General features: G+C 35.4%; 1 protein-coding gene across 10 annotated transcripts in view; it reads right to left on the bottom strand.

The window, feature by feature from the left end:
• Positions 1-3,601: 3,601 nt before the first annotated feature.
• Positions 3,602-14,604, bottom strand: part of pHCl-1 (pH-sensitive chloride channel 1) — a 45,841-nt gene continuing 34,838 nt past the window's right edge. For 7 of the 10 annotated variants that reach the window (XM_070279771.1, XM_070279772.1, XM_070279777.1 and 4 more), the window contains 5 exons: positions 13,196-13,410; positions 11,601-11,651; positions 8,644-9,246; positions 4,925-5,035; positions 3,602-4,765 (listed from right to left, as the gene is read on the bottom strand). In XM_070279771.1, the coding sequence (XP_070135872.1) occupies positions 4,619-4,765; positions 4,925-5,035; positions 8,644-9,246; positions 11,601-11,651; positions 13,196-13,410 (1,127 nt within the window). In that variant the 3' untranslated portion in view covers positions 3,602-4,618. The remainder of the gene's footprint in view (positions 4,766-4,924; positions 5,036-8,643; positions 9,247-11,600; positions 11,652-13,195; positions 13,411-14,604) is intronic. The other 3 variants (XM_070279775.1, XM_070279776.1, XM_070279780.1) reach the window with 1 other exon arrangement.

Raw genomic sequence — 14,604 nt, 5'->3', positions numbered from 1 at the left:
CTGCGTGGCGCCACGTGTCGGAAGGGTCACCCCCCAGCGGGGTATGCTAGGTTTGGTTTGGTAGTACTGCCCCCGCGTTGCATGTGTCGCATATATGGAAATTTCGTAATGACAGGGGAGTACGAGTCGGTTCAGCCCAAGTTCATTGTAGTCGAGTTCAGTGCTCAAGCAATGATTGAGTTTTATTGTTGATTGCTGAACAGAGATTGCAGGTCATTCGAACAGGGTGTCCAGTTGGGTTTAAGGATAAAGGGTGATTGTTACGGGAAAATAAGGACATTCTTTCAAATATATTTAAGAATTAAATAGTTTTAGATTAAACACACCTGCAGGAAAATACACTCCCAAACATCGCTCTAAGCCCCTCATTCTTTAGGATTATTTCTTATTATTCATAAGGATCAATCATCATTTCTTAACAATCAGCATCAGCTGTTTCTTTTCTTATTGACCAGACGCACATGCTCTTCTCAACAGCCTGACCCTGACATAAATATTTCCAAAGTCCAATATCCATTCCATGTGTTCGATCCCTTCCCGTCATCATCCGAAATTTGTAACGTATTCTTTCAGCCACACAAATAAATATAATTCGCTTGCATCGGGTCCTAAAGAGGGGAGATTGTTACCTTTTTTTTTTGCCTTTTTGGCCACTTACTCGAAAAGGCTGAAAATAATTACAAGTGGCAAGCGGCTTGCATCTCAGCATGTTGCAGGTAGATGACGGAGGCAACCAGCAACCAGCCCCTGCCTTGGCTGTTTACCGCGTGCCATCGCCGCCGTCTGCTGTTGCTGCTGCAGGTGCAGAAGTCAACGAAGCGAGTCCCGTGCCCCGAGTTCAAACCCATCTCGGACCCAAAAGACAGTTGCATTTTGTGCGGGGCGGAAGGAAGCTGTTGCGCGGGTCAAAACACTTGTCCTCGTTGGCTAGTTCCGAGTTTCAACCTTTTGGCTGAACCTGTTTTCTGTTTTTTCCTTAGGACTTTGGGTAAGGGCGATTTCTGGTCTCTGAGATCTGGGCAACAAAGAATAACCAACAGCCAGATCTACACTGAGAAAAATTCGAAATATTTTAAAAAATATTTCTTGAGTTCTATTCAATTTTTCCTAGTTCCTGCCTAAAGAAACAGAGTATAAATAATAATCTTAAAGAAAATACAACATGAACAGGATTTCTCACATAAAATGGTTCATAAATATACAATTTTTTAGAGTGTAATGACAGTTTTTTTTTTTTTATATTCCAAGTCTTTTAGGGGTTGTCCTGTCTTAACGGCAAATGCGGCTGCGCCTGCGCCTCTGGCTCGTGTGCATTGACCTGAAAAGCGCGCTTTTTTGTTGAAAACATTTCTCTTTCTTCAGAATGAAAAATACGTTTAAAATGACACTTGGTTCAAGCTGAAAGATATTCCCAAAAAATCTACCATTTAGCCCAAATCTTAAATAAAACCACAATGTTTTCAAATTTATTTAATAATAATCTTTCGTTTTCTGTTTGAGACGATCTTTATTAATGCGAAGCTGCTTTGTTTGTTAGTTTTTCGGTTTTGTTCGTTTTGTTTTTTTAAATTTCGTTTTTGTTCTGTTTTTATTTTTAATATATTCCGTTTATAACTAATTTAATGACTCGGTTTATGTAGTCGGTGTATTTACATGATGTTCATTTTGGAATGCAATGTTAATAAATTGGTTTTTATTATGCTCAAGGTTGTGCATTATAAAAAAAGTTGGTATTATAAATGTTATTTTCGTTAGCATTGTGGGGGACTTTGTTATTTAATTGATCTTTAAGAAATCTACTTGTAAGTTAAATAAATTGGACAACTCAAATTGTACCAATGGCTTTAATTGTTGCCTTTTTCTGCATTTTTTTATTTATGATTTTATAACAAATGTTTTTAGCTAACAGTTTGTTTTTTGACCTGCCTAGATTTTGCAAATATTATCCATAAAGAAATTATTATCGAGTGTAATTAGATAAAACGAATGAACTACTAACAATGTTGATTCATTATTATTTACAATTTGTTCTTAACAATTACAAATTATAAAGCTTTCGGGTATTGAGAATTTAAAAAGTGTTCTGTGTCAACTAAGACACAACTTAGTTACGTTTTAAACTTTATTTAGTTTTCTCTTTGGTTAGTTTGCTAATTTCATTAATGCTTTGGTTTATTAAAGGTTTACTTTCATGGCATATGGCATTGTTATAGATCTATTTAAATATATTATCATATTACTGGTCTTTCGTTAGCTTCTACTTTGCTTTATCAGCAGATTAGCTCGTGAGGAGTTGGAAAACAATCCCGAACTGAAATCGTAGTAGGGCACTAAGGTGGGGCTCCCCGACGGGGAACAAATAAAACTAAGTTTCGCTTGAAACCATCTAAGCAATTAATAAAACGTTAATTCTTCGAAAAAAGGCACCATTCCCCAAATTGATTGGTAAACACGTAACATTAAACAGATTTTGCTGGATCAGCTACTTGAAAACGAATTGAATATAGTTTCTAAGGGTCCATTATCATCTTTAAAAGTGTATTTTGTACATTCCTTATATTGGCCACACATTCAGCAATTCATAACCTCACATACTTATTCTTATAGCCCTTGTCTCTATTCCTTGCAACAAAAGTAGTATCCTTGGACGTGATGAATATTGACTTTAGTTCTGTGGTCTATGTTTTTAAGCAGCTAATTTTACAAAAAGGATTCAGAGTAATATTTTCGTTTTGTCATCAGATTACGATGCTTGTTTTATTTTTGTATTTTGGTAAATTGCAAAAAGATTGTCCTTGTCTTTGGTTTTTTTCTTTTCGTTTAGTTTTGGTTTAGCTACGCACTTTTTGGTTAAACGAGAAGTAACTGCAAAGAGCTTGCAACATGGCGAAAAGAAAATACATATCCCAAAAAATCTACAATTTTCTAAATTCATAAACTTACATATTTTTGCAAAAAGCATTCTGTGTGTATACGCGTTGTGTGTTCTATATAGACAATAATTTTAAAACAATTGGTAACGGTGGCCCTCAATAACCTGCTCTGAATTAATTTCAATAAAATTTCGTATGCAAAGGTCTTCTTTTTTATATTTAGTTTTTTTTGTTTGTGTTTTTAATTATCACAAGGTTTAAATTTGGTTTAGGTTTAAATTTGTTGAATTTTAGGTTGTGCTTGTTTTTTTTTGTCGTTTTTTATTTGTTGTTTATGAATTTTTTATTCCTCCAACAAGCTTTGCAGAGCTCGTCCAACATACATTTTATCTAAAATACTTGGGTGTTAGTTTTGTGAGTTTATAGTTGGGTTGGCATATGTTCCATAGCTACTTATGAGAGTTTTAAAGTTTTATGTCATATACTTTTATAGTGTAAATATTTTAGTTTGCTTTCATTTTGTGTATCTTTATGAGCTTTGATATGTATTTTAATAAAATTTTTTTAGGCAATTCCTGCTGCTACTTAAAAAGGCTTTGGTTAAAACAATATAATTGGGGGATGACATAAGTTAAATAGATTTTATTTAATTTGCATTTCACCTGAATTTTAGGAAAGCATTTCTTTGATCTACGTTGCGGCGGTTCCATTTCTATGATTTTTTCAGATGCGAGAATATGTTTTCTTTATTAATTGAACATTTATTTAAAAAAATAAACAGAAAATTAACTAAACATTTAAATAAATAGTATATACATAATAGAATAACATAAAAATTTTTGTGATTATTAACATATGGTGTGTTTTTGTTTATTCTTTGACATATGCGGAGGCATTTCAACTCATTGAATTGAATAATAAGTAGAACAAAATTGAATTCGATTTCAAAATATTTGACTAGAGTTCTTGTAAATATATAACTTCTTTTGTATATGTGTATAAACAGGTTTATATCATTCCGACTACTCAAATAGGTAAAGCCTTAAAGCTGTTTGGTTTGCGTTTCATATTTCGTAATTATAGGCTAGGTCTTTTATCGTTTTGGATCGTGTATTTATTTTGGTACTTTCAGCATAAATTTCTTTGCTTAATAAATTGTTTAAATATTATATATTACAATTGCTAGACAGTGTTTCTTTGGTTGGTATAATTAACTAATGCATTTTCGAGCATATGCAAAAATTTGCAAATTTAATTTTAAAGTTTCGCATTTCGTTTTTTGTTTCTACTATTTTTAAAAAAAGGCAGTCGAAAATGTTTCATTCGTATTTTTTTTGCTCATTTGCATAAATTTAACTTTCGTAATTATTAATTATTAACAACTTATTCATTTCTTTTTTGGTTTTCGGTTTGTTTTTCCCCATTAACAACTCAGTTTAAACTAATTTTTTTCATTTTGACTTTTTTTATCACTGGTTTTTGTCATGTTGTGTTTGCCATTTAAATAATTGTTAATTAATAATTAGATGTACTTTGTGTTTCCCTTTGTTTCATTAAAATTAGATGACTTTGCAAGGCCATAGAACTTAGCAAACGAGTTTTTCATGACATTTTGCATTGGTTTCTCTACAAATTTACTTTACGAAGCGGTTGAGTCTGCTTTTCCGGCATTGCTTCGGCAATTTAGCGTTTCTATACGTATGTTTATGCATTATTTTTAGTTTAGTTCTTGGTTTTACTTAATTTTACGAAAATCCTTTATAGTGTACAAAGAAGAATATCAGAAAAATGGCATAAGCAGTTGGAAATGTAATTCTAGCGATGACATCGATCGTCTTGGCCACTCGAATGGGATGTGGTGGCTCCTTTTTCCGCACTTGAACGAAGCAGCTCTAAAATTAACATACTGGTTAGATAATAATCCATTTTAATTTTAATTTATACCAGAAATAAAATTTTTTTATTTGTATAGCAAGCCTTTAGAATGTATACACTTAAAGAAATTCATTTCTGGCTTATAGTTTCCATTGACTTTTAATGAATAATCTCACCTCCGTCGCGCAGCCATTGTTGGCCGAGTGGGTGCAAGGACTGTTGCTGCCGCCGCAGGTGGTGCATGCCACAATTTCGTTAGGTGCCCCGGCGTCGCGTCGCTTTTCGCCCTGGTAGACGGCGGTAAATTTAAAAAACTTATTTGTTAATTTTTTTCGTGTCGACCCAGTGGGTGTGGATGAATTGCAAACAAGTTTTTGGAAAGTTTACAAGTCAAATACAATTTGGTGAAACATTTTTTGGTTTTTTGGATTGTATTTTGGTTTTTTTTTTGGTTTAAAAGAAGGAATTATTTACACATACATACACACACATACGCATACGAAAAAAAGAACGTAAAATTGGTTTGGCAGTTGCAGTTTTTGGTTACATATTTTGGTTGTTTGCATTACGTTTTTGCAAAAACCCAGCAAAAAGCGTATAAGTATGTAAAAAATATATGAAAAAAGGTAGAAAAGAATAGTTCATTTATTAAAGTTTATTAAAAACATGTGGCACAAAAGTTGAAACAATTGAAAACACTACGGAATTTATTACGAAAGCGTTCGAAATGCTTTTTAGCATTGCTTCTTTTACAATAGTAACTACGTAAAAAATTAATTAAAATGTGTCATTAAATATTCTCTGATCAGCAGTACTTACGGGCTTTAAATTGTTAGTTTAGATATTTTTTATTTATATCAGTGGCAGCATTTGAAAAAGCAAAAAAGAGCAGATTCGGGTTTAGTATACGACGGTCTATTTATGCTCACAGCGCAGTTAAATAGTATTTATTAAAAATTATTTTTAATTTTACTAATTGTAAGTTTTTATTGCACGTACAGTATTTTAATCATTAGTTATTTGTTTAAGCTGTAGCAAGTTGTATAGGATTTTGTATTTCGATTGATATGAGAATGGCATGAGAATTTTGCTGTGTTTTAGAATCTCTAAGTGAACTGAAAACCATAATTGGAACTCAAGTGATGGGAATTTCGAAATATAATAAAAATCAAATTGAAAACGTGTTGGTATTGTATTAATTGTTAGATTATGTGTGTGTGATTTAATGTCTAATGAATCGTTATGAAAACATACAGGGTTCAAGGTAGATATCTGTGGAGCTTGGTGCACTTAATTGTTGGGAGAAAAGCGTGCTTTACAAGGACATCTAGGCTAAGGTGTCGGGCTCAGAACACAACAAAGCCAACGCTATTCTATGTACAGGCTATTGACTATAAAACACATTTAAAATTAAAAGCTTATGTGTAGAATTTAATATTTAATTAAATATATCTCTAAAATATTCTAAATAACAGTAAAATATAACCCAAAAAAAGTATTATCTTTTATTGCACTCCCTAGTGCACCCTCTTTTATGGAAATTGTAAACATAATTAACACCGAAAATTTTTGTGAGCAATATAAATAGTCCGATGGGTCGTAGGTGGCAGGCCAAGAAATTAACTGCGTCCGCTGGAAAGTATGCTACAATTTATAGCAACTACTGTGGCACGTAGCACGAGTTGCAAGAGTTGCATCTGAAACGCCAACGAGCCAGGGGAAAATCCAGAAAACATCCGGGCCACCAGATTCAGGGGGGGATTTCGGGTAGTTGGCTGGCTTGGCAACTGACTTGTCTTTGTTTGCCAGCAGCTGCTGGTGGCCATTTGCCGAGTGCACAAATGCAGTCAAAGGTGGCCTAAAGGGGGATGGTGTAAAATGGGGTGTGGCTGGGTTTGGCTGGTTGTGCTGTTGGGAAAATGGGAAAATAGGAAAATGGGCCGGGAGGAAACAGTTACTTAGGTAAGATGTATTATGCGGGTGTGTTTAAGCAGCCAGAGAGCCGGATAAAGTGGTTGACCTAAATTAAACACCGAAGCTGTGCCGGAACTTTACATATTTCCCGTTAATTTCTTAAAAAGTAACCTTTGTTTTGTTTATATTTAAGCATCACTAGTATTATAGGATAGAATAATAAAGCCTTAAGTTCTAAAGACAATACTTCCTTTATAAGATACCTCCACAAACCTTAAACAAGTACCGAAAGTTTTCTTAAATGTTCCCCAAAGTCCTTATTTCACAATTTAATTTTATTAACACAATGATGTTAAAACACTTGAAATATGTATGACGCGAGAAGATTTATATGCCCAGTGCAATTAGCATTGGCGAAGGAAAAAGTCCTGGTCGAAAGGACAAAAAAAACAGCGTTTCCTCTGAGAATTTCGTGGTATTTGCATAAGACTCCCTGAAGCTTTAAAGAGCCCAGGGCCAGGTTCAGGAAAAGTTTGTCAGTTGAAAATCCTTGCGCATCCTTTCGAGAACATTTTCGGCTATTATGATGCATGTTGCTCCTTGTTTTATTTTCGGTTTCGGTTACATTTTCGCTTTCCTTACATTTTTCGCTCCAAGTTCGGTCGCATCCTTGGCTGCCATTTGTTTGTGTTTCATTTTCGTGTCGTTGGTTTTCCGCTGCTCTCGGGCTCATTACGGCATTTTCCACTTTGGGGCGCTCATGAATAATTATGTTGTCCTGTTCGGCGCGTTGTCCACCTGGCGAGGCGCCAATTTAAGCGCGTTCACCATTTTTAATTTACATGCTAATGGTGGAAAACATTTTCCCAGCCACCTTGTTGTTGACTGTTTTCCGTTCTGGCTCCTGCAACTTCTTTACTCCAATTTCTGGTGTTCTGGTAGTCTGTTCTCCTGGCTGTCGGAAGCAGTCGTCAGCGTTTCCCCCATGAAATAGTTTCGCTGGAAGCCCGGTCTTTCATCACGCCCACTTGACTCGGTTTATTTGCTTTATGCAGGTCTCATTCTTATCTTGATGGCGGTTTTCCCTTTTTCATTTCGATAAGTTTGATTTACTTGGAGTCGTTTGGGGAGAAAGTTTCATGATTTATTCGTTGGCAGAGTTTAAAATCTTGATGGTCAAAAGGTCTTTTTTAAAGGAGCTAAGGCAAGGATATGCCTAGCTTCTCTTAAACGGGAGTTTTATTTAAAAATAATTATCATTTTATCTTATCGATAAGGAAGATCTAACAGTATTTTTTTGTACTTTTCAACACTTTTTATTTTTTTTAAGCTTGGTCACACTGCTTAATCTTAAGACTTGAAGTCAAATGTTACAAATTCTCTTAAACCTTTTCAGAAAACTTAATTTCTCATTAGCCAAAGTATTCTGCAAACACTAAAAGTCCACCTGAAGAACCATTAGGAATTTAAACACGTATTTTAGGGCGATTAGTTGAGAAAACATCTGAATTGGAAAGCCAACTCTTTACCTAGCTTTTAAACCTAATTGGTTAACCTTATGTTTTCTTTGGCTGTCGAATCCTCACGGCTAATGCTGTTACTCTCAGTTACCCATTGTTAGTCTTTCATTTAAAGTTCGATTGCAAGTTTGGCTTGAGAAGAAAAAAGTTTGAGGGTGCGTGTTTGAGTGTGTTTGGGTGCATTTGTGGGTGTTTGGCAAATGGCAATCAAAATAACCGCAGGCAATCAAGTTTAGTTAGTGAAGGGAGCACTCAGAGAGCGAGGGACTGGGACGAACTTCAATGTTCGCCTTTGGGCCAACTTTTTTGCTGACGTTTTTCCTTTGGCTTCTGCTTTTTACATTGTTATGGTTAGTTATTAGTTGGATGTGCATACAACAACAAGAAGAACGATTTAGTTTTTTCATTTCGGGTTAGTCTCAGGAACGATTTTGGTGTGCTGGTTTTTGTCCTTTACTCACGGTAGCTTCCACTGCCTGGGCAGGATTATCCGCAGACTCATCTTCCATGGCACTGCACTCGCCGTAAACGGAGGCCGGTGAATTGGAGCGTGAGGCCTTGCGGCGGGGCGGCTTCAACGGTAATTGCAATTGGCGCTCCGTCATTTCCATATCCTGTACAGGTTTTTGTACCGCTTCCAAATCGCTCTCAGCCTCGATTCGCACCACGAGAGCTGGGGTACTGGTGGCCACGGATCTTCGCAGTGCCGACGCCTCCTGCTCCTCCTTCAGTTCATCCTTGAACTTCACCTTTGTGCTGGAGGTGGTGCCCGTGCCGGGCTCTTCGTAAATGTGCTCCGCTGGCCGACCACTTGGCATCGGGGATACGGAAGTAGATGGACTCCTTGCCGCTTTCCTTTTTATAGAGCGAGCCCGTAAATTCTGAACCGCCGCTCCGATGATTCCGCCGTGCGCCTCCTGCCACCTCATTCCCCCGCCGAAGAACTCCTCCGCGTCGACGGTCCTTGGGGTGCCGGGTGTGGCCACCGATGTGGCCGGGGTGGCACCCCCCGACATGGGCGTGACTCCGCCCACCGACATTGCCGGCGTGGCCGTGGCGCTTGCCTTTTCGGAGGACAAAGCAGCATGAAATTCGCGTTCGATTATTGCCTATAGAGCAGGTTGTTCGGAATGGGGACAGTTGGTTTTTGTTTTTGTTTGGATTGGTAGAGAAATTTTTGGAGTTTCTTTGGAGTGATTTTTGTTTTTTTTGTTTTTATCGAGCATGGGAAAGAGAAAGACAATTTGTCGGAAAGAGACACAGGTGCTTTTAGTCAGGATAATCGAAGGCCACACAAGTAATTGGGTTAATTGATGAGATTAAGTGGGAGTTTCAAGCAATTTCTCAAAGAGCGGTTAGTGGAGTTGTTCTTGTAATAAAAAGTTGAAAGGTAGTTGTTTTTCGATAAATTCACTCAAATAAAAATACATTTATTATTTTCCTATCATTTAAAATAAGCCAATTAGTTAAAGAATCCTGAAAATACGGGTTTTAACAATAAACACTGCTTACTTTACTGCTTGAAAACACTTTCGAGCAGTTTACTGCTTATCAAAAGCAGGGTGACTCACAAGCACCTCAAATTATTGGTTTTCCTTAAAGTTCCCACATACTATGCAGTCGTAAAAAATATACCCGCCAACAAACTACGTTTTTCGTGTTTTGGATATAAATTGCATAAGTGTGTTTTTATATTTATTGACGAACATCCAGATGCACAAAATGCACTAAAACTATAACGTAACGTAACGCCTAAACAAAAAGCTTTCAAGCACACACAGACAACACAAAATAGGCAAAAAGAAAAATGTTATAGCCACTACTTGTTAGTACCATAAATAATAGTGGCCAACATTTCCGGCACCAAATCATCGTTTTTTTGTTAGATTAAACCAAAAGAAATATTTGTTTTATTCAAGAAGAGAGCGTGTCAAAAAATCAACAACAAAACATAATTTAAATATACATTTTTTAATGGCAAAGTTCATTTACTAAAATTAAAATGTAAATCAGAAGCAAATAACAAAATTTGATTTATAGCTTATTCGATTTCCGATTTCTTTGTTTTCGTATTTTTTTTATATTTTTTGTAAAAGGAGAAAAAATAGTTTTCCATATTATTCGGTAATCGTTTGTTTTCGCTTTTTTTGTTACAATTTTCATTCGTAACATTTTTCCCAATTGTAAGTGACCTTAAAGTGTGTTTTATATTTATTTATTTTAACTTGATGATGTTTCATTTGTTATGATTGTGGTTGTTGTTTCTGCGTGTGGGGTTGGTTGCTTATTTTTGTAAAACGAGTCGCACCGACAGAAGTGCGTACACTACTTTAAATGTATTTTAAAAATCTGAAAAAATGATCCGATCGGAATGAATGTCAATCCAAAGGTACTTAACCTAATGGCGGTGAATATACAAAATTAATTAATCTCATGGCTGTGTAGAACCATGACCTACATATGCTGGAATAAATGATGTATTGGTAGATATATTTTCGACAGTTAATCCCTTTAATTTAAAACAATTGTTATTTTACAAAACTGTATAAGGTCCAGACTTTAAAAATTACAAAAAACAAAAACTAGGCTTTATAATTGATATATAGATTTTAAGAAATTATTTGATCAAAACTAAACAGTTTCGTTTAAAGCTTTATCTTTAAAAAAAAAAATCGAAAAGGTTAATTGAAATTCTTATTATCACTTGAACAATTAAGAATTAAAGTACATTTTAACCTACAATAAAAATGGGATTATGTTTGGAAAGCCAAAAAGAGTATACATACTTCGGATCCACCCGAAGCTAGTTTGTTTGTTTTGTAATTGGTGTAAAAGTAGATTCTTCAAAAACAATTAAATTACGCATAGTAATTAGCCATTGATTTTGTTGTCATGTGTTTAATTACATTAAGAGTTTTTCTTTATGGTTGGATTGGAAAAAAAGCAAAAAACGTAAATAAATTATGGAAATAAATATTGTCTTAAATATGGAATTATATACATTGAAAGCGAGTGCGAATCTACTAGGTAATTATTTAAATTTAAATTATGATTATTGTTATTTTCATTGTTGTTCCATTTGGCTCGAAAAATGAAATCAAACAATGTTTCGAGAAACACAAGAACCAAAATCGAAACAAAACTTTGTCAATACATTTCATCAAAGCGAAATTCGCATGCCATTTTTCTTAGGTTTACTTTTCGCTGTTTTTGGTTTGGTTTTTTGGGGAAAAAGGAGCAAGGACTCGGGTGTTCCAGTGTGTGTTTTGGTTTGGTTGTGTGAGTGTGTGTTCAGTTAGTTTTTGCTGCTGTGTGCTGCTAAATGGTTTTGTTTAAATTAATTTTTATTGTTTTGGTTTCTTTTTTGGGGGGGCAGGGGGAGGCTAGGGTGGTGCATGAGTTGTGGTTGATAGCTTACCAAAGGACTTGCAAGAATTACTCCGATCCTGCTTAGTACTGCTGGAAGACGCTGCAAAAATGTACACAAAACAATGTTCATACTCAAAACACACTTTAAGTTTTGTTTGGTTGTCATTTTGGTTGGGTTTAGTTTTGGTTTCTTGTTTTATTTCTCACTTAGCTGCTATTATTGAAAATAAATTTAGTTTCTTTTTGGTTGGTTATTCAATTAATTGCATATCACTAAAATTGGGAACAATGTTCGATTTTCTCAGTTTTGCTTACGCATTTTTTGTTTGGTACTCTTAAAATAAAAGTCTTCATTCAGGAAAACAAAATGTATCATATGATGCATGGAATTTTCGGAGTGACAATTAATTTTGGTGGCAGTTTTTTAAAAGGTAAAAAATTTGAGAGCTTGCCACTTCGGTGCTCCGAAGCTCTACCCATAAATCAGTATTTTTCCACCAAAATTAATTCTCACTAAAATGAACTACATATTTTTAAATCACATCAAACAAAAATGTTTAACGTGCAATAAACGTTTAAACGATTTATTCTTAATTCTTAAAGTGCCTGTATTAAAACAAAATGCATATCTTATTTGTTTTTTAATTGTCAATTTAAAGTTTTTATTTATTTGCTTTTGGCCAAAAAAAAATAATGATAACATTTAAATAAACATACCTACCCACGGGCACATAAACATTTCAATTACTTTGTATTTATTATTCAGATTAATTTTTGGTTTTGTTAGGATATTTGCAAACTAATCGGGGTTGATGTATTATACAACACTTAGAAAATTAATTAAAACATAACATAAAACAGATATTTAGATTTCTATCGTAGAGGGGAATTAATGGATTATCTTTCGTCACTTTCTTGGGTTTAATAAAAATGCAAACAAATAATACAACTGAGCATCATCACAATATTACACATACATAGACAGGGTCCTTGGTTAAGGACAAAAACCAAAAGAAAAGTAAACAAAAAACAAATTAAGGATCTTGTTTAATCGATTTATTTAATATATGGGACAGACAGGATACGTTTAGTTTTATTTTAAGAAGTTGTTGTACAAAATGCTAAGTTGGAGTTCTATTAACTAAAAAAACCTTAAAAAGACTGGACGGAACACGTTGTTAGATAAAACAGGATATAGATAGAAAAGGATAGAGACATACAGAACGAGAGGGACGGCAACACAATGGCGTTTATCGAATTGTTTCTGACTGAGTTTTTATTTCATTTCATTTTTATTTGTTTGGTATGACTTTTGGGCTCAGGTGTTTCTGGCTTCTTAAGCGAAAAGGTAGAACAAATAACTTGAATAACTTATAGAGTACGAATGTTTTGTTGAAGGTTGTGTTTGTTGTGTTATGTTCGTTTTTATACTTTATACTTGTTTGGTTTGGTTCATTTTTTTTTAGCCTTGTACGCTCATGTAATATTCATATTTAATTGCTTTCAAAATGCATACGAAATTAGCTTTTATTTTTGGGGGATTCTTTCATAGGGCGGTGGTAGGGAGAGGGCGTGGAGCAGACTGGGCTGGCTGGGGAGGTTGGTTGGGTGGTGTGAATCGGATTAAATTATTATTTAATTTACCTGTGTTACGGGATTCTCGCCCGGCCGGTAAACGACGTTGTGCAGCGGCCGCTTACGGCCCACATAATTGACGCAAACGAACTCCAGCAACGAGGCGTAGATGAAGCACATGCACACTCCGTCCCATACATTCATCGCCGTCAGATTGGAAACAACCGGCAGAGTGCTCCGGAAACCGTTCGAGGTAGTGAAGAAATTCAGCATTGTTGTCACGCCTTCGCAATGATGTTGTTTGTTTCCCGCAGTTAGTTGTTCAAGTTGAAGATTGTAGAGAAATTGCATTAGCCGTTTGACACGTAATTAGAAAAGTATTGCATACTCTGGGGGGCAGGGCATGGGGTTGGGCAGGATCATAATGGGTAACAGGGAGTGTACACTGTACAGGACAAAAGGAAACTGGATGTTCGGTGTTCAGTAATTAGTTTTTGCATATGTACAAAGTTTTTCATTTGAGTTTTGTCCGGTCCGGTTCTCAGGCAGGAGTTGTTATAACTTATATATAGAGTGCCTGTTTTTGAGTTTATCTTTTTGGGGTTTTAATAATAGAAAGTGTGCAAAAGCTAAAAAAATAGTAAACTAAACTACGGAAGTATATGAGAGGAAGTTTTAGTTAAATGAGTTCTTTAGTACTTTTAGAGATTGTTAGTTTGTTTTATTTAACTAATTTGATTAGATCTTTAAATAGTATATACATTAAAAGTCACTGGAAACCCTATTAAAATTTGTTGAATTTTTACTATGTTCATTTATCATACCATCGTTAACTCTATTTGATTAATGTGATCTATTCTATTTCACATAAAAATCCAATTCGCAAATTAAACTGCTCGAACAACATTATCAATCTTAGTTGCCTAATTAGTTGCGTCAACAATTCGCTGGCTGCCACACAGCCTGGCCTGAGTGCAACGGGGTTTAACTAGTTTGGCATGCTACAAGCGGCACTTGCAGCATTCGCTCGGCTGCATCCAGGACCCCATCGATTTTCAATTTGCCAGCGTTACGTCCGCGTTTTTTTCCCCTCTATATCCTTTTTTTTTGGCAGTAAGGAAATCTTGACGCTCCACTCGACTGCAAATGCATCTGAGGATGAAGCTCAAACGCCAAGCAAGCGGGTCACAAATGAGGCAGGAAGATGTTGCCATCCTGCCTGGCTGGGAGGGTAAGAAAGGAGCTGCTCCTGCTCCTGTTCCTGTTGGAAAATGCATGCAATGTCAGCACTTTGACTAACAAAACGGCATCGCTTGCCATCAGCCATTTCGCTGCTTTTTTCGACTATTTATTTATTTAGTTTCTTTTGTCAACGAAATGTCATTTGATTGTGTTTGCCTTGCCCGGACAATGGCAGCAGGATATTGAATCATCCTTTCCCTTTGCAATGTCTTCACAATGAGAGGGCTCTTTCGTGG

The sequence above is a fragment of the Drosophila bipectinata genome, chromosome 3L (genome assembly GCF_030179905.1).
Source record: "Drosophila bipectinata strain 14024-0381.07 chromosome 3L, DbipHiC1v2, whole genome shotgun sequence".
NCBI classification, from domain to species: Eukaryota; Metazoa; Arthropoda; class Insecta; order Diptera; family Drosophilidae; genus Drosophila; species Drosophila bipectinata.
The sequence above is the reverse complement of the archived record's forward strand: the minus strand, read 5'-3'. Positions and strand labels throughout refer to the sequence as shown.